The 24,173-nt window shown below is 46.3% G+C and overlaps 2 protein-coding genes across 2 annotated transcripts in view; one reads left to right on the top strand and one right to left on the bottom strand.

Moving 5' to 3' along the window:
- Positions 1–17,066, bottom strand: part of PSMC2 (proteasome 26S subunit, ATPase 2) — a 117,783-nt gene extending 100,717 nt beyond the window's left edge. Inside the window, exon 1 of the mRNA XM_069229691.1 lies at positions 17,005–17,066. Within this exon, the coding sequence (XP_069085792.1) occupies positions 17,005–17,011 (7 nt within the window). The 5' untranslated portion in view covers positions 17,012–17,066. The remainder of the gene's footprint in view (positions 1–17,004) is intronic.
- Positions 17,067–17,148: 82 nt separating this feature from the next.
- DNAJC2 (DnaJ heat shock protein family (Hsp40) member C2) overlaps positions 17,149–24,173 on the top strand; it is a 403,795-nt gene continuing 396,770 nt past the window's right edge. Inside the window, exon 1 of the mRNA XM_069229688.1 lies at positions 17,149–17,388. Within this exon, the coding sequence (XP_069085789.1) occupies positions 17,331–17,388 (58 nt within the window). The 5' untranslated portion in view covers positions 17,149–17,330. The remainder of the gene's footprint in view (positions 17,389–24,173) is intronic.

Here is a 24,173-nt window from a genome sequence, read left to right as displayed (position 1 = left end):
ATCTATAGCCTACTCATCCCCACAAACCAGGATCGTATTAGTGAAGCAGCTGGGGCAGCACCTCGTTTAGCCTTGTAGCCAAAATGTTAGTGAAAAATCTCAAGTCTACAGTCAGAATTAAAATCAATCTCTGTGACCCACATGCCTCAGACATTCTGTGGTTTAGGAGTAACCAAAATCCATGCATCTGACATGAATTGTGTCACTCGATTTGTATTACCAAATGAATTCACAGCCTGGGCGTGAGGTCCAACAGTAAAGGCGCAAGGTTTTTATAAAATATTGCTATGAAGGCTTCTGCATGGCCGTAGATGCTTCATGGTGTTTATTATTTATTATTTTGTAATTCTTTGGTCCAATGTTCCTTTTGCTCTTATGTTACTTTTTTCAGCTTAGCCTGCTCTACATACAGCGCCAGTGTGTACTTGTCCAGCTGAATATAGCATTGAGTAAAAGCTGCAAAACTGCTCTATTTTATAGTTGTCTTCAATCAGACAAATGCCTTTCTCATCCTTTGTGGCCCCGATTTGCCTCTGGGTATGCTGAGCTTTCAGCCTGGATGTCAGGAATTGCCCTGATTTGCTCCACTTTCACTAATGCATAGACTACCTTATCTCAGTCAAATAGTTGTAAATGAGCCCTTAGAGCTAAGACCTTATGCCATACACTTTGTGAATGAACTTGTTACAGTGGTTTTCGGCCCCTAGAAGTCCCGCTCGCCCAGCCCCCACCCACCCCCCACTCCAAGAAGGGATCCATGGCTAGTGTGCGGAGCCTTTGAATGGTGAATCCTGCTAATAGGAGTGTGTATTGACTCAACTGAGATGTCTCTGTCCCCAAGATTGCCATTCAGCAGCAGCCATCTACTCCTCTTTATCAGAGTATGAAGTCAAGACTGGAAATCCCACATGTGGGGTTAGCAAGAACGCCACTCCTGCTGTCTTGGATTTAGTGGCTGGAAGTATTGGAGTAAGTATGCCTTGAAGCGCAATCTGCATTTAACATTAGATAAAATGTGTGTCTCTTGTAATAGACAAATGTAATCTCCTAAAGTGTTTGTAGGATGATAAGGCATTCAGCCAGTTTGTTTAGCCCTCTAACATTAAATAAGATTACCCTAATGTCTCTTACCATGGTGTTCCCTTTCGTTACTGGTTTGCTAGACCAATTTATCTTGCATGTTGTGATTGGCTGCTGATTTGATCACTTTAACTTATAATTAGCGAGCTCGTCTATTAACGTAAACGCCAGCAACTCATATATCCAGTTAAGATGCTGCTGTACGTGCCTCAGAAATAAACCAAGTGGAATCATAATTTCAGGCAACAGTGAAGAGGACAATCCAATGTTCATGCTGTCTATGACCTTCTGCCACAGATGGACTCGCCTTCCCGGGAAAGAAGATGACCTGTGGCACACCAGTGCATCTGAAAGTGAGGCTAGAGTAGAGTCAATTGCATATTAGACAGAAGCTGATATAGTGATTAGCAGAACTGCCTCTACCCTTCCTTACAGGCCTTTTGGAAACACAACTATTCAAATTCCCAAAATTCCAGTCCGCTTGTAGCTGCTGCAGAGGTCTGGTTGAGGCACAAGAGTAATGTCTGTGGACACATGGTTTATTTAGGATTGTAGGGGACTGGCAAAATGCAAGAGTGCTACTATCAGCTGAGATGCACTGCTAGTTCCACGGAATGGTTTCAGTGGGCCAGCCTACTGTATGCGAGTGTAGTGGATGGGTGTGCGCCAGTCACACTTTTTTTGGTGCAATTCCATTTTAGTCTTATGGTTCTTTAAAGAATACCACAACATCACTCGCTCTTTGTTGTTTTGTATGCAAGAAGCAATCCTCACTTACCATCTAGTTGCTGTTGATTGATGTTCCCAGGCAAATGCTGTTTGCACAATTTCTCAAGAGGCCTAACATGCATAAAAAAACCTTTGACTATACGTCCTTCTTGCTTTATCTTAATTCAAATTAGACAATATACCTTATTTTACCCTTCATTTTCTGGATCACGTTTACAATCAACCCAGCTGACCATACATAGCAGGGGCACTGTAATTATTTGAGAGTTATGAATATTGGCCCCTCCAGCTAAATGTCATTTTTAGGCATATGACTTTCCAAGTGTGTATTTTGCCCACAGAAACACCTGAGAAAGCAATTTGCTCGTGTTCACCCATGTTATGATTTCAACACTTAGTCAGTCCCGAGTTCTCATCCCACAGCACCAAACATGCGGGACATTATAGTTTCATTGTCACATGATATGTTTGGGCCTACACATCTCAGAATGCTTAGTGTTTGCCGAAACCCAAGGGATCACTGAAAAGCTCTATCAATGTATTAGACCAGCTGAGCAAATGTTGATTTAGTCTGCACTAACATATATTGACTACTTCCATATTTTCATGTTGAGTGTGCGAAGGTAATAGGATAACATATTCCGGGGGAGAAGTGGTCTACTAGCTAAGCGAAAAGAAATTAGATACCTGAAGTGCAATGAGAAACATATGCAATGTATTGTACTTCTGTAATTCAAAGATCTAAAGCACCAGTTGATATACACTGTCTCGTATTGTCCATGCACATCTCCGCCCCCCCATTCAAACCCCCCCCCACACACACACACAATGTGTAGTGCTCGGCTACTCCCCAGCAGGCTTTGCTACACATAAACATCAATGGATATATACTTCTGCTGTACATAAACTTAACTGCAGGCATTAACAATGTGAAAGCATTACATGCTAAACTATGCTTTGGGTCCTCACTATGTAAATAACAGAAATGGTAAGGATTAAAAGCAAACATCTGTTGCTGTGTAAGCAGAGTGCACCCTCTAAGTGCACCATTTAACAAGCATTGTCTAAAAAACCTAAATTAAAGATCCTCCACCCACGGGCCAAATGCAACCGATGTCACTGCCAAGTGTTCTTTAAAATGCTCCTTCTGCCATTACACTTTCCAAAAATGTATTTCAAGGATTCTCAAATGCCTGCCACCAAGTGATATTTAAATTAAATCCAACTAACTTTGACCAAGGTTACTTGCCCAAAGTGCTTTAAAAATGCACAGTTTGGTGCAACAATTCTTGGCGTTTACTAGGGAAGAAATCATAGGACCAATATCTACAATTCAGCATCATATCATGTGTGATACCTTAGGCCAGTTTATGTTGTAGCCAAGGGCACACTGCTTTCTAGCACTTGCTGGTGTAATCTTTTTGGATGGATAAGCTATATAACGTAATGTTCGTTGAAGTGAAAGGACAGGTTGAAGGTGCCTACATGCAAACACTCCCAATCTAGGCTGGAGACTTGTGATTTTTGAAGAAAAGAATGGTCCTAATTTAGGTATCCCCTGATTTAAACTGCCTCCACTCCAAAACAACAGGGAAATTAATTCCATATTAGTATGCACCCAGCTGGGGGGCGTGGCCAACTGCAGGAGATGGCGCACGCTTAATCTCCTCGCTCCGGAGGGGCCGCTTTACCTTATACCTGTAAGCGTGCCATCTCCGGGCGGGTCAACGCCAAAAGACTGCTCCTGACCTGGGGGCGGAACCTGGATGCGGCTGGGTTCCCCGCTTTTGATCCGGGACGTGCGGAGGAGCGGGTTCGGCTCGCTGGCTCCGGAGCAGACCTGCGGCCTTTCATCCCGCGGTGAGCCGGGGCCTCGGGTAGGGCCGAGCGTTGCAGCCGAGCGAGTGCGACCGGCCTGGGCCGGTGAGGCGATCCCGCCTGGTGGGGCCCTGGCGCGGCGGACCGGACGCCGGGAACCCCCTTTGCGAAGAAGTGGAGGCGGAGCTGAGCCGCACCCGGTCCCGGGTGAAGCAGCGTGAGATGGAAGCCCCCGGAGGAGGGGGCTCGGAGCCGCCATCTTGCCGGGAGGGCGACCGGAGCTCGGGGGACGCTCCCGCGGGAGCGCAGAGACGACACTGAGCGGCAGGAGGCCCCCTAATGAGACACCACCCCGGGGGCAAGTAAATCACAGGAAAAAAAAAAAAAAAAAAAGGGAAAAAAAAAAAAATAAATAAACACGTGAAAGAACTCTCCCGAAAAAAAAAAAAAAGAAGACAGGGGGGAAAAAAAAGGGTAATTGAGGAGTGGCAGGATCCAAAAAGAAAAGAAAATAATAAAGAAAATAGACGCCGCCCTAAGCAGAGAGAGCGAGTGGCCCTGTGGCTAGAGCCCGCTGGGGGCGATTGCCGGAGTAGCCGAAAACAGAGCCCAACAAAGTACAGAAGGGGTGGACAAACAGGCCCTCTCTGACGCCCATCCGGAGACCGAGACCGGGTCTGCGCCTGCCGGGGCACGAGATCACAGTGGAAAGAGGGCCAGTGAAGAGACTCGGGCCTACACCTTGGGGGTGCGATCTTCCCCACACGGCTTGGCCGATGCCCCCCAGAGCCCGTCACAAGAAGAAGGTCATGGACATGGCGCCCCCTCCAGCACGCAAAGAAATGGAAGAGCAGACCAACCCACAAACTAACGTACAGGAAACCCTGGACAGAATACTGGGGGCGATTGCAGACACAAAGACAACACTACAACACGAAATCAGCCAAGTAGCAGTGGAAGTAGGCCTCCTAAGAGCAGAACACCACAAACTGGCGGATAGAGTCAAGGAAACGGAATCCACATTGGCAATAGTTGAACCGAAACAGAAGGATCTAGCGGCTGAGGTGACTTCCCTGGCTACTAGATTAACACAACTAGAACGAAGGGTTGAGGACGCGGAGGGCAGAAACAGAAGGAACAACGTGCGCGTGGTGGGCCTTCCAGAGGGAGTCGAGGGAACTAACATGGTGAACTACTTGGAGAATTGGTTTAGTACAACGGTGGCACCGGGATGCCTAACGCCCTTTTACACGCTGGAGCGAGCGCACCGAATGCCGTCGAGGCCTCTAGCCCCCGGTAGGCCTCCTCGTGTGGTAATTGCCAAATTGCTGCACTACAAAGACAGAGACACTCTCATACAGAAGGCCAGAGAGATGGGCCCGTTTAAGATAGCGAATGGGGAGGTGACGCTATACCCGGACTACACTTTGGATGTTCAGAACAAGCGAACCTCATTCCTAGCAGTCAAAAGGGCCCTCAGAGACGAAGGGATTCAATATTCATTGCTATATCCGGCCAGACAGAGTGATACTGGAGGGGAAAACCACTTTCCTCCAAACACCGGAGGAAGCATGGGAATGGCTCGAGAAACAAGGACTCCAAGTGGGGCGACCCAATGGTGAGAACACATCTGCGGGCAGGGCTCGCCGAGCTCCAAGGGCGCGAAAACCCGGGATCCGACCGAAGCTGGCGCCAACACAAATGCAAAAGGAAAAAGATAAGAGGGCGGCTCTGGAGGCGGCAGCCCAAGTTGGTGGTGGAGCCTCCCCTCCGGAGGGCTCAGGAGAGGATTCAGACGGTACAATGGTGTCTTCGGCTGGAGACTCGACCTGCTCGACACGTGCTCCCAGGGTGACGCCGCGGTCCGCTGATGAGCTTGGATAAACATTGCAAGAGTTGACCTGGCGATGCGACACAACAGAAGAATATGAGGCCCCTCCGGACCTGACCGCCCCCCGAACCAGTAACTCGCTGGTCTAAGCTAGCCTGGCGAGAACTGTAACTATATGTTTAAATAAGTTGCACTGTTGCGTGATTTTCTGGGCCACCTGCAGGTTGGTAGGCGCCCTGGGGTGGGGGAGTTGGGTTTTGCAGTTATTAGTTAACTTGGCTAAGTGGGTGGCGATATACGATAACAGTAAAGATCTGAACATGGGTAGGAATAGAATTCTACTCTGGGGGCGCCAGGGACACTATTATCAAATTAAATTATTAACATGGCAAACTATAATCTTTTAACATGGAATGTTAGGGGGATGAGCACTCCAACCAAAAGACACAGAATCCTCTCCTACTTGAAGAGAAGAGGGGTGCAGGTGGCAATGCTACAAGAAACCCACTTAATAGCTGGAGAGGTTGAGAAACTGAGACGCAGATGGAGGGGACAGGTGTTTGCCACAGAGTATTCAGCATATGCGAGGGGAGCATTGATATGGGTCAGAGCTGGGGTCCCACTGATAATAGACTCAACTGACATAGATCAAGAGGGCAGATTTGTGGTGATAGAAGGGAGACTACACGGTATCTCTGTTGTTATGAGTTGTATTTATGCTCCCAATCAGGACCAAGTCCCTTTCCTGACCAAATTATCAAGCCACCTCACCCGCCAAAGCACAGGAGAATTAATAGTGGGAGGGGACTTCAATGCAGTATTGGACATTAACAAGGACAGATCGACTCCGCCACTGCAGGGTGCAGGGTCCACTAGAATAGCCAAAAAGCTCTGCGAATGGCTGGACTCCTGGGGGCTAGTGGATGTCTGGCGGGAACAACACCCAACAGACAGTGACTATTCTTATTATTCAGGCCTCCACAGGCTGCACACTAGAATTGACAGAATGACATGCACTGCGGGACTTGCGCGTTATGTAACCCACTCAGAGTATCTTGGCCGCACACTATCAGACCATAACCCCTTGCTGATTACACTGAGTATTATAGAGGACAGACCCCCAATTCCATCGTGGAGACTGTCCCCCACTGCGTTGGAGGATCAGCCGTACTGAGAGGCCCTTCGATGCCATTTGACAGAACATATCAAAATTAACAGTGGATCCGCCACATCCAGAGCCACAGAATGGGAAACGCTTAAGGTGGTAACGAGAGGATTCTGCCTGGGTCAATCAGTGGGGGTGAAACGCACACTTGAAAGGGAATTGACCTCTTTAGAGAAGAAAATACACGAATGGGAAGTGAGACAAGATGTTAGAGCCCAAGAGAATGAGGAATATAAGCGGGCCCGTAGAGAGCATTCCCAGATCGAGTCACAACTTAGGTGCCACAACACACAAAAATACCTGGCATCAGTGCAATCAGAGGAGGGTAGATCGGGAAGGCTTCTAGCTTGGCTGGTACGCCCAAGCGGAGGGGGAGAGCCCATCACAAGTGTACAAGACAAAAAGGGAATATGCAGGCGAAGCCCAGGCCCAATCAACGAAGCTTTTAAGGGATACTACATGCACTTGTATAGGAAACCCCATGACCTGGGGGTGGAGGCCTTCCGAGACTCCCTACAGCGAATCGCTCTCCCGGCCTTGGACCAAGCGGGGAGGGATAGCCTGGGGGGACCTGTAACAGTGGAGGAGATAAGTGAGGCTATATTGCAGTTGGCTCCTGGAAAGACTCCGGGTACCGATGGCCTTCCAATGGACTTTTACAAAAAATATAGGACATTGTTAGTGCCCCAACTGGCTGAGGTATACGCGGAGGCGTTGCACCGAGGAGAGTTACCGGGCACATTACGTGAGGCTTTGGTGATACCACTACCTAAAACAAAAAACAGGGAAGCGCCGGTGACCGACTTCCGCCCATTGTCAATGCTGAATAGTGACTTTAAGATCCTCAGTAAGATCATGGCTAACAGACTGATCCCCCTAATGACAACACTAGTGCACACAGATCAGAATGGTTTCGTCCCTGGTCGCAGCACGTCGTTGAACCTGAGGAGGGTCTTTGCCATCTTACACATGCCAGCAACAGAAAAACCTCCGACAGGGGTTTTATTAGCAGTGGACTTCGAAAAGGCCTTTGACTCGATCAGGTGGGACTACCTTAGGGCTGTGATGCTAAAGATGGGACTAGGTGAAAGCTGGGTGAAGTGGGTGGACCTACTGTACTCCTCCCCAATGGCTAGGGTGAAGACGGGCAGAACGATATCCGACACATATCCGGTGTATCGAGGAACCAGACAGGGATGTCCTCTATCACCGCTGCTATTTGCCCTGGCAATTGAACCTCTAGCGGCCCAAATACGACAGGAAGGAATCGGTAGAGGAATTAACTGGGGTCCTAGCAAGCATATTATTTCCCTATATGCGGACGATATTCTGGTGTATTTGAGAGACGGAACCAGTGGCCTCCCGTGGGTTTTAAAGATCCTGGAGAGCTATGGGGAACTGTCGGGACTTCATCTTAACCGCGGCAAAACATTTGTCTTCCCCATACTACCAAACATAGAGCGCCCTGAAACATGTCCGAAAGATATGAACTGGGCCCCGCGGACTTTCAAATATCTAGGGATCCAAATATTTCATGAGCTGGCCGATCTTCGGGACGGCAACCTGGGTGGGGCGCTCCGGTCCCTGCGCGCCTCAGTTGGGTTTTGGCGGTCGCTGAAACTAACAACAATGGCCAGAGTGGCGTTGTCTAAGATGGTGATGCTGCCCCGCCTCCTCTACTTTTTTGCTAATCTACCGTTATGGGTCCCCCCTGCATGGTTCCGTGAATTAAACACCCTACTTCGGGAATTAATATGGGATGAGGGCCGGAGACGCACAGCATTGACTACTATGTGCAGACCGATGCGAGCGGGTGGATTAGGGGCTCCTGACTTTGAGGCATATTACTTGGCATCCCAGCTGCAGTGGGTGGCAGGCTGGATGGTGGGTAAGGGGCAGTTGGACCTAATTAACCCCCACGGTTCGATGGACATAGATCGAATAATAGCACGCATGATAGAGAAGAAGCTGTCCCCCTTCGGAGACAACCTAATGACTAACACCGCGAAGATGTGCTGGAAAAGATGTGCGAATAGGACTGGAGTTGGTCCACCCTACTCACCGGCGATACCGATTCCGGTGTTGCTCGTGGAACCGAAGGGAACCGGATCTGGGGGCCGGGGATTGGGCCCATGGATGGATGCAGGAGTATTGACGGTGGGGGAGCTCTTCAGGGAAGGTACAATACAGAGTTTCGGCGAATTGGTAGGGAAGGGGGTCCCTCAGGGTCAATTTTTGATGTACAGGAGGCTGGTGCACACTCTGAAAGGCCAGTGGGATACGATTAACGCAGAGCCCGGGACTCACGGAGTGTTGCACCTCCTGCTGACTTCGGGAGAAGAATCCCACTTAATTACAAAAATATATCGAGCCCAGTTAGAAGCTGCATTGGATCCCCTGCACTCACTCAGGGAGAAGTGGGAGAAAACAATTGGACATATGCTATCTGAGGCAGACTGGAACAGAGCTCTGGCTTATCCTCGGAGGACATCGCGTAACACCCGGCTGCAATATATCCAATATAACTACCTGCATAGAACTTATCTTACCCCTCACCGACTGTTCCGAATATATGGGGGAACCCCCAAGATATGCCCCAGATGTGGTGAGGGCGAGGCAGACTTTGACCACATGATGTGGAAATGCACAGTGTTACAAATGGGCTGGAGAGCAGTGATGGAGAGCATGTCAAGATTATATGACACGGAACTGCCGTTCGCCCCCGATGTCTGTCTGTTGGGCCTAAAGACGGATATCCAACTAGGGAAGATTGGGAGTCGCTTCCTGGATCTCGCCCTGGCCCTCTACAAAAGATTAATTATGAGGGGTTGGAAAGCTACTACCCCTCCCTCACTTGTTGAATGGAAAAATGACGTCAAGAGGTGGGCCGGGGCGGAATTGCAGGTCTTAAAAACTGAAGAAGCAAAGGGTATCCGACAGACTCCCGTGGCCCCAGGGTGGGAAGAACTACTGATGAGCTGGGATAGCACAGGGGAAGAACCATTAAATCCTAATACAGCTCAAACAGAAACGGAAACCTAAACAGATACTGTAAGGAGATAAGGAATAAACCCAGGTACACCGCTGGTGAGGGTGAGAAAGAATAAAAATGAAATAGCTAACAGAGAACACTGACAGCTCATAATAAACCACAAGGTGCAGAGTGGAGTGGAGTACAATCATCCACAAGGAGTAATAGGAAAACGCATACAGCAGATGATTATCCCTCCAGATACAGCCCCCTAAGGGATCGATCCTCACTACCTAACACTAAAACCACCCACAAAAAGCCATTAAGTATGTACATAGTTATGTTAAAGTTGAAGCTGCTATGTGAACATGTAAGACAAATGGGTAACAAAGAGACAAGGAATTAGATACTTAAGGAAACAAATATAGAACCCTAGAGCTAACAGGCAACAGAAATCAGATATAGACCTAGATGTGAGTTAAAACACAACATAAGTCATCTGTGAACACATGCAAAGTAAAGTATCCTTTTAAATGGTGTGAATAACTTGGATTATATGTTCCCATAAATGTAACTGTGAAAAGTAAACAGCGACCTATTAATTAATAAAAATATATTAAAAAAAAAAAAAAAAAAAAATAGTATGCACCCAGCTCTCAAGGTATTGTCATATCTCAGGTCCATATAAAATATATAACAGAACACTTGATCAAAATATTCTTTGAGTCAGAATGCCTGTTCAGTTTCCATAAATCTGTTTATTCTTCTTAATTATCTAAACCTCCATTACAAGTCAATATTTATCCAATATAATTAATTGCCAACCGATGTGTTTCATCCCCAATGGGACTTCCTCAAGCCATTTATTATAGTCAAATTACATTCCTTCTTTCTTGCTCATGATACATCAAAATTCCACGTTTTGTTCAGTTTAAAATGTATTGGTTTAACTGTAAGTTGTGTATTACCACCAAGTGTTCGTGGTGTTTCATCCCTGCAGAAGCCATGATAGTTGGAACAAGAAAATTAATGTATCCTGATTTTATCCCTCTAAATCTCCTTCTTAACCGTTCATAATTGGTACAATCCTGTTTGTGCCATCCTATTACAACTTTGCTTGAATGATATTTTACAGTGTCCCAGACCGAACGAGTTGCTTGTTGATTTCACTTTTACTATAGATAACATGAGTAACAAATGTATGTTTTGTCTCAGTCTTGGTGAATACAAGAGTTGTACATAGCCAGCATGTCACTCCAGGGTTGCAGTCTTCGACTTTCTTAACATAACATTAATGTCCTTCCCATCAGTGCTTTAAATGGAAATAAAGATGTGTTAATACTCGCTCTTTAGAGCACCTGCTTGCCCCTGAGAAGAGCCAATACTCTCCCACTGCACTGAAGTGCCAGTACTATTGCTTTTAAATTAAAGAAGTGCAAGTACTGTACCTGCTGATTTAAACTGGCTATTGCATGCACTGAAGCTATTTGTATGATTGCGCAAATAGGACTGCCATTTTGTTCTTCAAACTTTGACAGGTATGTGGATGATTGTTTCTGAAAGAGGCAATAGTTGTGTTGGGTTGTCTTGCTTGAAAAGGACGAACAGTTTGATGTGTGCCCACTAAATTTCACAATATCAAAGTTGTATGAGGACTTCCAGTTCATATTTACACACCTCTCAACTCACTAGACTTTGCCAGATAACCAATTCATAGGAGTACTTACATCGGCCAGCATCCCTTTTTACCCCCCTTGCTATTTTGTGCTACAGTCTGTGACTGCAGCTTTTAGGCTCCAAAAATGCTCTTGGCAGAATGCCAGCTAAAAACATTACAGCCCACAGAAGTCACATAGATGGAAAATAGATTTGCTTTTGTGAACTCGGTGTGTGTAGAACACAGAGTTTATATGTGGTCACAAAGACAAAAAAAAATTCCTTTTGCTGGTTACAAAATAAAACAAGCATTTGCAATGCAATGGGTCTTGCGTTTGCTCGAGTTAGAGCTATTAGCGTTTTAAGTTCCTAACTGGACTTTTCTTGCTACATAAATTGAAAATGAAAAGTAAAACAGCTGAAATAAGGAAGTCAATTCAAAGTGCCGCGGCCACCATGAGCTTGAGCAAGAGTGAAAAAATTTCTAGCTGTCGCATCAAGAATTTTCAGTTCTATTAAGGACATGTAGGCGAGGATTATGTTTCTCTTTCTATGGTTTATTTTCTCAACAGCCAATCAAAAAATATATTTTAAACACTACACTTACCATAAAAAACAATATAGTCAAATGACCAACCTTATAATGTCCCCCCTATAAAACCTAGTGACATCAAAACACTTCCTCTTTCTTTGCAGAAATAGACACAATGAACACACTTCAACTTTAATGTAAGTCCATAATCATAACATGAACCTCAGTACCACAGGAGCAACCTCGGCCAATCCTCAGAACACCATACATGGAACCAAATTGAGAAAACGAAGACACCCTGTTTACCGTCTGTTCGACACCCGTCCAACCATGACCAGAACTGCAGGATCCCTGAAGGAAGCTGTCCACACTCAGCAACCAACAGTAATAGATTGAAGATTTCCAACGACAGAATAACCTTGGTGAAAGCCGCCTCCTCAAGTTTGTTTTTGCTCAGTGCCTAAGGATAAAAAGAAGAGCTGTAAAAACTACTCCATAACGCCTAGACAATATGTCAAATAGGTGGGAAATAAACAATTTGTGCAATCAAAACATTTGAAAAAGCATACTGATACCTTACGAAGTTCAACAACTTATCATCAGGGTGGGATAATCCTCACCTCCATGTCCTCAATATAACTGAAATGTTTTGATGCAACAGCTAGAAATGGTTTCATTCTATGTCAGGACCGGAGGCTCCGATTATCCTTGTTCAAAGTTGTGCCACCACCACTGACGCTACATCCATCACAGGCTTACAATAGAATGACCAATCTGGTGCTTTCATGATATCCTCTAGACGAGACCCTAAAGCAAAGGATTTTTATGCCATATCTTCTCTAGCAGATTGAGCTCCAAAAACTGAGACGTCAAAGCCTGCTTCCGAGAGTAGCCAACCCGTCCATCTAGCCAAAGTCGCAGATGAAACTGGTTTGAAAGGCTTCTGTAATGCAATGAGCAACTGCGCATTAGGGGCCATATGTACGAACACATTTTCCCATTGACACAGAATGGGAAAAACCCTTTGATACATCTGGCCCTAGATCCATTAGATAAATACACTGGTAGCAGTCTCATAAGCGTTGAGACTTTGTACCACACTTAGCTTATAATCATTAGGGAAAGACGGGTAAGATACTAGCCTAGTGTTAGTCTTGGTTCTCCTGAAAATGGATAAACGTATCCCTTCCAGGGAAAACAGACGACCCTTGAAAACCAAAACTTGAACATCAAACTCTTTTGCAAGAGATCAGGCCCAACAACATCGTTAACTTAGTCTATAACTGCTTATGTGACAAGTACTTGTTATCAGGCCAGGAATTCAAAAGCCAAAATTCTATGTTAACGTCCCGCAAAGAACTATATTTAGGTTTGTGGGGGGTAGGGGAGTAAAAGAAACAAATAACCATCAGCAATTGACACACCAACAGATCCTCACCTACAGGTTTACCATTAACAGGAACATGGCCTGCCAAAATAGCGGATCTATAATTGTTCACAGATCTATAAGCTAGTCCATATTCCGCCAAAGAAGACAGGAAATTAATTACGGAACACACATCCGCCTGAGAGGGATCCAAACCCCTTTTGTTACACCAACAAACCCATCTCTGCCATGCAAATCATATCGTTTATGGGTATTACCGGACCAGGCCCGATCAATGTAGGCGGAAGCCTGAGGCGAAATGCCTGCCAATTTCCATCTACTCCTGAAACTCTCCAGGCCACCAATTTCAGCTGATTTGAGATGATCAGTGGATGTGGAAGGGTTGCTGGGTCCAGCAACAGACTCTGGCAATGTGGAATCAGAAGAGGAATGTCGCCTGACATCTCCAGAACCAAATAGAACCAAGGCTGCACCCTCCACAGCAGCATCACTAAGACAGTTTCGGCTTTCTGATGACCTACTTGGGCCAGAACCCTGGGGATCATACTGAATGGAAGGAATGCATACCCCTTGTGGGCAGACCAATGCTCATTTGTTGACAGATCGGATCTGGGCGCCAACTGAAGAAGACAGGGATTTGCTGGTTGAGCCGAGAGGCAGATAGGTCCACTGAACAAGGTCCCCAAATGCGATTCAGCTGTACGAAGATCCTTTGGTACAACCTCCAATCGCTGAAGTCTCGTAGGTGGCAAGAATACCAATCCGCCTCTGAATTCTTCACACCCGGAAGATACTCCGCAATGACCGAAATCTGATGTTGCAGATAATATGCTAAACATCCTTGGCAATTTCTGCCAACATCTGAGATTTCATACCCCCCAGTCTGTTGACATAGCGTACTGCTGAAATATTGTCCATTCTCAGCAGAATGCAACAATCTGACCGGGCAGGGGAAAGGTTCCTGATGGCAGGAACCTGCCAACAACTCCAGACAGTTTATATGAAGTTGAAGTTTAGTCTCCAACCCGTAGAGAGAGTCCTGCACCTGGTGCTCCAACCCCACCTGCTGGCATCTGATTCCAGAATGACATTCGGACTGCTGCCAAAAAGCGCCCTGTCATTCAGGCCTCCATGTGGTTCAACCACAAATTAATTTCCATCCTGGCCTCCGTTGAGAGCTGAATCTGATCTGAACAAGACAACCCCTTCTGCAGGTGTTGTATCTTGAGACATTGAAGGGCCCTGTAATAGAGGGCCCGGGAATAACACCTGAATAGACAAAGCTAAAAGGCCCACAATCCGAGCTACTGACCTCAACAATACTGTCTGGTCTCGCAAGGCAGACCTCAACTCCCTCTTGATAATCTGAATTTTCTGTGAGGGAAGAATTAACTGGGATAACACCAAATCGATCTAAAATCCCAAATATTCCATCCATTGTGAAGGATTCAGACAAGATTTCAGCTGGTTGATGACAAATCCCAACTCCTGTAATAGCTGGATTGTCCAAGAAAGATTGAGAGCAATCATCTTGAGGATCCTAGGCCATCAGAATTAAATTGTCGAGATACAAGATTAACCGGACACTCCTGGCTCAAAGAGCTTCTACCAACTGCTCCAGATTTAGAAGACACCAGATCATTTAACTTGGGGTCAATCAGAATCAATCTCCTCCTTTCAGTGGATATTGCTAGGTTGGCATTAACCAGTTGACAAACAACGTGTTGCACCCAACCAATCAAAATGTCCAGATCAACTGCTATACCAGACTCTTTGGATTGAAAACCAAGTTCCAGCATTTTTGTGAAGGGTTCTGAGATATCAAGTAGTTTGTTTTGGCAGGAACGCCAAGCCCTGTCCAGCCCTTTCTTGGGGTCTCTGGCCCATTTTTTCATAAAATTTACCATGGTGCAATACACCTCAGGTGTATCCAAAACCTTACCAGCCAGATCTGGTCTGGGGCCTTCGGATCTAAGCCTCATCCTGACCTCCTAGTCAAAACCTTGCATAAGGTGGGATTGAACATAACTGGCCATCTTGGGAAGAAGGGTCCAACTGGTCGATTGGGGATGCACAATCTCCACTGGATCAAAGGTAAGAACTTTTGGTGGACTAGGACCGGGATCCGTTCCGCGATAAGGGCACCTTTTCTTGCTAGGCCCAAGAGCGTCATCCTGATCGCTGTCAGATGAACAATTGGAAGAGTCAGAACTTGTAGGATCAGATAGCTTAGAAGACTAATCGGAGGTTGATGTTTGTGGCTGGGAATGACTGTACACACACTCTTCTAAAATTGTCATTGACAATTGTTCAAAGGCTTCGGAATGCCATTGTCTTGCTTTACCTCTGTCATTACCTTCTCCCTCCTTAGTAGGCTGAGATGTTGGTTCTGCAGATGCAGGAAGAGGCGGAAGCCAGCCTTGCTGATGAGCGAAGCCCTTGAGGTTGGAGGTCAGGGGGCCAAGGCCTTGTTACAAGATTATTGTACATTATTATCTAAAGCTTCCACAAAATTATCCTCAAAAGGCTTTTGAAATCCTGCCCTGTCCGTAGGGGTCATATTGGGTCATCGTAAGAGGCATACCGTCCGACACTGCCCGAAGCCTCCTCAGCCGCAGTTGTAATTCATGTGGCGTTATTGCGCGTATGCACACAAGTCCCGAAGGACTGGACTGAAGGATCTCGGCCAACCCAAGATGGCAGCCACATCCCGCCCCCCTCCACAATTTAGGACCCCAAGAGAATCAATTGCATCCTCGGAGGCTGAAGCGTTCTCCTAGAGAGGGAGAAAAAAAGATTAATACATAGCAGACTTCACTGAAATAAACACCAACCAGGTGTGACGCCAGCGCTTGCCCTGTGTTGAGCGAGGTGCAACCCCTGGAGTCTGGAAACAAAGTATTAAGGTAAACTATTGCACGCGTTATCGAAACTGTAAAGAATAGGAGATGCACTTAACTGGCTGCGAAGCAGCAAAGAAGGAGGAAGTGTTTTGATGTCAGTAGGTTTTATGGGGGGGCATTCTATGGTTGGTTTTTATAGGAAGTGTAGCGTTCAAAAATATCTTTTTTGATTGGCTGCTGAGAAAATAAAGCATATAAAGAGAAGCATAATCAGAGCCTCCGGTCCTGACATAGAATTATTGGCTCCCTGCATGAATGTCTAGAAAGGATCGCTGCTGGGATGAAAGGCAAACCGGAGGAGGGGCTATCACACGCTGTAACGAGAGAAAGCGTGTAGTGCGATGGCCAACAAAAATGTTCACTAAGTGAAATCGCCTGGGAGGGAACTCAACACACAAAGGAGGGGCATTTCACAAAATGCACCAATAAAAATGAAGCATTTAAGACACAACAAAGAATGAATAGCAGTAGTGGGTGTTGTTAAAAGCCCACAGAGCGATTACAACAAGCCAGAGCGCTTGCACGCTGGACCTTAAAAAAAATATAAGGACTCATCCTGAAATCTCACCCACCAATTGGATTGCCACCTTTATTAGAAAAATACCAGCTGTTTCCATTTTTGTATTCTAGAGCGCCCAGAAGCTCATGGGTTAAAAAGAATTTGTGTAAAACGGATGTGATTCCTTTGCAACACAGCAATTGTGCTCGTTTGCTAAAACAATAATTCTGAAACGATTTAGACAACTGTCAAATACTTCTTAACTGATTTCCTTACAGGTCTGCTGTTTTACCTCCACGCCTGAGAGGGTGAACACACTGGATTTCACTGTTTTGCCGAATGTTTACCGACCCGAACTTACAAGCCACGTGGCGACCTAGCAACCAGGCTCCTACAAAGGGCTGAGAAATTTACATTTGTTAATTTGAAGTACCGCTCATATTTCTTATACGCGGATCGCCTTTAGTCCATCTAGAATCTGTAAAACCTTCCTCTTTCCGTCCCAGCAGTCAGAGGGCCTGCGACCCTCAGATGCGTTATGGGTAGTAACTCGCGGATGCCTCCTTTACTGCCTGTCACTGGGAGATGGCGCCTGTGTTGCCTGCGTGCGCAGGCGGGCCCTGAGTGCAGCAACCGCTGGCCCCGCCCGGACCTCTGACGCTGCGACACCGGGCCCGGCAGCAGCGCCAGGAAGTGACCTGCGGCTGCACACGCCGGCTGGAGAGGAAGGAGCCGCAGGACACCGCGCGCACCGCCAGCATGTTGCTAGAAGCCCCGGAGGGCCAGCTCAGCGCCGTCGGCAGGGCCCTCTCCGCCGGTACGTGCTGCGCAGTCCTCCCGCCGCGATCCCACCGGCGTCTTCTGAGAGCTGCCTTTTAAAGCACCGGGCGCGTTCGTTCGTTGCGGATCCCCCGGTGCTCAATACCCCCGCAAACGTTACCCCTCTTCTAACCTACGGCTTACTTATCCAACATTAGGGGATACATTGTTTTATGATGTCCACTGTGAATGTTTCTGATGGCATGTTTGAAGGTTTAGTCTTTAGAGGTAGTTTGAGTAGTACGTTTTCTTCCAAAGGCTTGAATGCCTTTGTTGACTGACACTCTTTGAGTGGGTGACTATCTCGGAGGAAAAACGAACGGGCCAATGTTGGTCCATATTTAAAAAAAATAAATTTTGCGTTGAAGGATTGCCATGAGGCTGATGCAGTTTTGTATGGAGCACATTGGATATTATGTAATGCTTCAGTGTTCGTGGGGAAAAAAAACAAGCCGCTGTAGATTTGTTTGACGCCTCATGGGTGCGTTTCTGGAAATAATACTTTTTTGTGCCCCTTTTAGTTTTACGGTGTCCCAATCCGGGTCTCTTGCACCTTATTTTCTCCACAGTAGTAAACATTTGAGGCATCTTAATTTAATTTGTTAGCTTCTTTTTTTGGTTTGGCAGGTGTAGGAAGTTGGCTCTGTATGCACTATTTCAAAGTAAGGAATAGTATGCACAGAGTCCAAGGGTTCCCCTTAGAGGTAAGATAGTGGCAAAAAGAGATAATACTAATGCTCTATTTTGTGGTAGTGTGGTCGAGCTGTAGGCTTATCAAAGGAGTAGTGTTAAGCATTTGTTGTACACACACAGGCAATAAATGAGGAACACACACTCGGAGACAATTCCAGGCCAATAGTTTTTTGTATAGAAAAATATATTTTCTTAGTTTATTTTAAGAACCACAGGTTAAAATTTTACATGTAATACTTTAAATGAAAGGTATTGCAGGTAGGTACTTTAGGAACTTTGAATAATCACAATAGCATATATACTTTTCAAATAAATCACATATAGCTATTTTAAAACTAGACACTTAGTGCAATTTTCACAGTTCCTAGGGGGAGTAAGAGTTTTAGTTCTTGCAGGTAAGTAAACCACCTCCGGGGTTCAAGTTTGGGTCCAAGGGAGCCCACCTTTGGGGGTTCAGAGCAACCCCAAAGTTACCACACCAGCAGCTTAGGGCCGGTGAGGTGCAGAGTTCAAAGTGGTGCCCAAAACGCATAGGCTTCAATGGAGAACGGGGTGCCCCGGTTCCAGTCTGCCAGCAGGTAAGTACCCCCGTTCTTCGGAGGGCAGACCAGGGGGGTTTTGCAGGGCACCGGGGGGGGACACAAGTTAGCACAGGAAGTACACCCTCAGCAGCACGGGGGCGGCCGGGTGCAGTGTGCAAGCACACGTCGGGTTTCCAATGTAAATCAATGGGAGACCAAGGGGTCTCTTCAGCGATGCAAGCAAGGGGGGGGCTCCTCGGGGTAGCCACCACCTGGGCAAGGGAGAGGGCCTCCTGGGGGTCACTCCTGCACTGGAGTTCCGATCTTTCAGGTCCTGGGGGCTGCGGGTGCAGAGTCTTTTCCAGGCGTCGGGATCTGGGAGTCAGGCAGTCGTGGTCAGGGGGAGCCTCGGGATTTCCTCTGCAGGCGTCGCTGTGGGGACTCAGGGGGGGCAACTCTGGCTACTCACAGTCTCGTAGTCGCCGGGGAGTCCTCCCTGAAGTGTTGTTTCTCCACAAGTCGAGCCGGGGGCGTCGGGTGCAGAGTAGCAAGTCTCACGCTTCCGGCGGGAAACGCAGTTGTCTTGAAGTTGCTCCTTTGAAACAAAGTTGCAGTCTTGGGTGAACAGAGCCGCTGTATTCAGGAGTTTCTTGGTCCTTCTAGAGCAGGGCAGTCCTCTGAGGATTCAGAGGTCGCTGGTCCTGGGGAAAGCGTCGCTGGAGCAGTGTCTTTAGAAGTGAGGAGACAGGCCGGTAGAGCTGGGGCCAAAGCAGTTGGTGTCTCCGTCTTCTCTGCAGGGTTTTTCAGCTCAGCAGCCCTCTTCTTCTTAGGTTGCAGGAATCTGAGTTCCTAGGTTCAGGGGAGCCCCTAAATACAGAATTTAGGGGTGTGTTTAGGTCAGGGAGGGCAGTAGCCAATGGCTACTAGCCCTGAGGGTGGCTACACCCTCTTTGTGCCTCCTCCCAAGGGGAGGGGGGTCACATTCCTATCCCTATTGGGGGGATCTTCCATCTGCAAGATGGAGGATTCCTAAAAGTCAGAGTCACTTCAGCTCAGGTTGCCTTAGGGGCTGTCCTGACTGGTCAGTGACTCCTCCTTGTTTTTCTCATTATATCCTCCGGGCTTGCCGCCAAAAGTGGGGCCGTGGCCGGAGGGGGCGGGCAACTCCACTAGCTGGAATGCCCTGTGGCGCTGTAACAAAGGGGGTGAGCCTTTTGAGGCTCACCGCCAGGTGTTACAGCTCCTGCAAGGGGGAGGTTATAAGCATCTCCACCCAGTGCAGGCTTTGTTACTAGCCACAGAGTGACAAAGGCACTCTCCCCATGTGGCCAGCAACATGTCTCGAGTGTGGCAGGCTGCTAAAACCAGTCAGCCTACACCGGTAGTTGGTTAAGGTTTCAGGGGGCACCTCTAAGGTGCCCTCTGGGGTGTGTTTTACAAAAAAATGTACACTGGCATCAGTGTGCTTTTATTGTGCTGAGAAGTTTGATACCAAACTTCCCAGTTTTCAGTGTAGCCATCATGGTGCTGTGGAGTCCGTGTTTGACAGACTCCCAGACCATATACTCTTATGGCTACCCTGCACTTACAATGGCTAAGGTTTTGCTTAGACACTGTAGGGGCACAGTGCTCATGCACTGGTGCCCTCACCTATGGTATAGTGCACCCTGCCTTAGGGCTGTAAGGCCTGCTAGAAGGGTGACTTATCTATACTGCATAGGCAGTGTGAGGTTGGTATGGCACCCTGAGGGGAGTGCCATGTCGACTTACTCGTTTTGTTCTCACCAGCACACACAAGCTGGCAAGCAGTGTGTCTGTGCTGAGTGAGGGGTCCCCAGGGTGGCATAAGATATGCTGCAGCCCTTAGAGACCTTCCCTGGCATCAGGGCCCTTGGTACCAGGGGTACCAGTTACAAGGGACTTACCTGGATGCCAGGGTGGGCCAATTGTGAAAACAAAAGTACAGGTTAGGGAAAGAATGCTGGGGCCTGGTTAGCAGGCCCCAGCACACATTCAAATCAAAACATAGCATCAGCAAAGGCAAAAAGTCAGGGGGTAACCATGCCAAGGAGGCATTTCCTTACAGCAGGCTCTTATTTGAACTATTTTAATTTAATACCCAATTTCGTCTTTACTGTTTAAAATGGCCCAGATTGCTGAATGAGTTAGTAATGTTGCCGTCCGCTACTTCCAATTTGGATTGAGACTCTGGGGTGGTGGGCAGGTTCTTGACAAACTGTTTGTACATCTTGCTAAAGTCTTTCACACTCTATAAAATGTACTAATAATAAAAATGAAAAGCAGGCGATTTCCCTTCTATGTTTGCTTTTTCTTGTAACTTACTTTGTTTACTCTTAAACCCTCAACTTCGCCTGTGATGGTGCATTTTGATGAGCAGTTCTAAGTGCCAATGAGGTTTCAAGGATAATAATAGTAGTATGGGCAAGGTTTTGTGGTGGAAGTTAAAATTTCTAAAAAGGATGCTTACAAGTGAGGGTAAGTTAAATATTGGGGAGCAAGCCAGTGGCACCCTCACAACACCAATCTCTAGTTCAACTGCCACTGCACGCTCCCTTTTATGTTCGCATTCCAGAACCTGTGGTGTCATGTTACCTAGGCTCAGGTAACCTTAGATACCACATTACCATTTCTTAATCATAAGTTATTAGTTAAATAATATAATTATGAGATGTAAGAACTGTTACATGCAAGAAACTCGAACTAATTTTAACGGAATAAATAATATATGCAAGAACTGCACATGCAAGAAGGTGTAGCATCAATAGTAATAGATTTAATACCAACAGAATAAATAAGGAAGGTAGAATTGGTACATGCAGGGTGATGCAAAATGAACAGTTGTGGTACCCAACACTTTTACATGCACCTTCTACTTTTCTCTACCATCTTTGCTGGTGAGAAGGCTGCAGCAGGTTGGGTTGAAGGACACTGCCGTCAAGTTGCTGGAGATGTTTCTAGTCAATAGGGCTATTACAATCAGTTGCAGAGATTTCAGAGACGCACCCTTTCAGCTGCTGTGTGGGCTCCTGCAAGGGTCCTCTCAAAGTCCCACCTTATTTAATCTGTATGTCGCCCCTTTGGCAAAATTGGTGCACTCTTTCAGCTTCCAGGTCTTATCCTATGCGGATGATACCCAGATTATGGTGTCCATCTTTGATGGCTGGGAAGAGGTAGCAGATAGGTTCAGGATATATGTATGGTAGATATCAGCAGATGGATGAGACAATTCCCTGAAAATGGGGGGGGGGAATGGAGATTATGCTGTTCGTTGGGGACAGCTTCATTTGGAATAATCGCTGTTGGCCAGATAACTGTGGGGCGCTACCTGTCCTGGCCAAAAACCTGGGTGTGATGTTTGATAATACCTTGTCTTTTGACACTAAAGTTAACAGAACTGTGAGTTTGTGTCTCTGGATGATTGGAATTTTAAAGAAAATATTGTTTTTCTTTCCTAAAGATCTCAGGGCAGCAGCGATCATTGCTCTGATTTCCTCATGTTTAGATTACTACAATGCCCTAAATGTGAGCCAATTTTCATTAAACAAGCTCCAAATCATCCAGAACATGGCGGCCCGCTTTGTCCTGGGACTACCCAGACACTGCTCGATTAGAGATGGTTTGAGATCTTGCATTGGCTGCCTTTTAAAGAAGAAGGTGCTTTTTAAAGCGCTCTAATTGAAACATAAAGCTCTCTGTGCGGAGGCGCAGGGAGTGCACTATCTTAGGATGGCCCTGAATTGTATGCACCCATGAGGACTTTGAGATCTGTAAGGCAGTTTAAGGTGATGGTGCTGGAAAGCAAGATGGGGTGGAAGTGCCTTTACGGTTGCGGCGGCTAGGCCATGGAACTCCCTTCTTATTCATTACGGGTGTCTGAGTTCACACCTGCTGTTTCGCAAGCAATTTAAAACGTGGCTGTTCACGATATAGTAGTTGCTGGACATGGTACTTTTTTGCTGGTTTATCCGGGTTTAGGCAGCTCCACTTCCCCGAGGTCACCTCCTCCTAGCGCTTTAATGCCTTGCTGGTGTAATGCGCTTTATAAATTACAAATATTTGTAACCGGAGCATGACTAGCTTCAATTCCACTCTTAGTTCCTTCTGTCGCAGTAGGTACTGTGTTCTCAGTGCCTTCTTCATTCTCAACCTCATCCACTCCTTAGAATGAGGTGTGCTTTCTTGCATCCTTTGGTAAATCGATAATTGAGGACTTTATTACATCTGGACATTCTGCAAAAATGCCAAACCATATCATCACATATCAAGGCAGACTTTGTATTAACTTTTATGACTTGCAATGGTTCAGAAAATGTACTACTCCCTTTACTAGTTTAGTGTTCCAATTTCACTCTTACCCTGTCACCAGGTGCTAATTACACATCTTTCCCAACTAGGCTTCTTGTCATAAGTCTTGTACAGCTTCTGCATCTTTAGTTAATTGCTTTTCACCACAGAGGGAGACCCTTTGCTGCAAAGTTTCATATTCTTCCAGGCCATATTATTCTTTGTAAAAGGCTTTGTTCCTCTCCGAATTCTAAATGGGCTAAAACATGTTAACGTGGGTGTTATCTTATCTTATATGTCCAGACTGTGCTATTCAGCTCCTTTACCTAATCCTGATCTGCGTTGATGGCAGCTTGTATACTGCTCATTATCACCCCATTGAAACGTTCCAAAATGCTGTTTACAGCACGGTGCTAAATAGGAGTCCGCTTCTCATTTATTCCATTCCTGATTAAGAACTTTTCATAATTTTAAGGTACACATTTTGGGCCATTGTCACTTAAGATAGACATGTGAATGCCTGCTATTAAAAGTGACTTCTCCAGGAAACAAAATATAGCATTAGTGTCGATCGCTTCAGTCACCCCAACCTCTGGCAATTTGGAATAATGGTCAAGAGTACAATTAGATGTCTGTCTGGACACTCCCCAGTCATCTAAAATGGGTCCTAAAATGTCTATGCCCAGATCTTCCCATGGATTCTCTGGACATTTCTGATCACGCAGTACTGGCCGGAATACTGACTGAGCTTTGTCAGAACTGGCACAAATTTGGCAATTCCTCCCAAATCGCTACATGTCTGTATCTGTGCCTGGCCATCAATACGATGACATTACTATTCTTTTAAGTTTTTATACCAAGATGTCCCCCATGGGCGAGTTCCAGTATTCACTCTCAGTTTTTTCAGGAGTACCAAGCTGTTCGCTCCCTGAGAATACAACCATCATCACTAAGGGACAATTCATCTTTATTTTCCCACAATTTCTTGCATTCTTCATTCAGTTTGCTCTTGTTTGACTAACACTTAACAATGAACTGTTTTACCATCACCAAGGTTTCATCCTCTTCATAACTTGCCATCAATTTATCCTATAATATTGCTTCTTACTATCATCAATCATGGTCACACTGTAATCGTCCTGTTCATTACTGACATACTCACATAAAGGCTAAGGAAAACAGTCTAAATAATCCACCACCCTGTTCTTTCCCCCGGCAAGTACTCAGCCTCATATATAAAATGTAACAATTTCGCTGTCATTCT

The sequence above is a fragment of the Pleurodeles waltl genome, chromosome 4_1 (genome assembly GCF_031143425.1).
Source record: "Pleurodeles waltl isolate 20211129_DDA chromosome 4_1, aPleWal1.hap1.20221129, whole genome shotgun sequence".
Taxonomy (NCBI): Eukaryota; Metazoa; Chordata; class Amphibia; order Caudata; family Salamandridae; genus Pleurodeles; species Pleurodeles waltl.
Note: the sequence above shows the minus strand (reverse complement) of the source record. Positions and strands in the feature narration are given on the sequence as shown.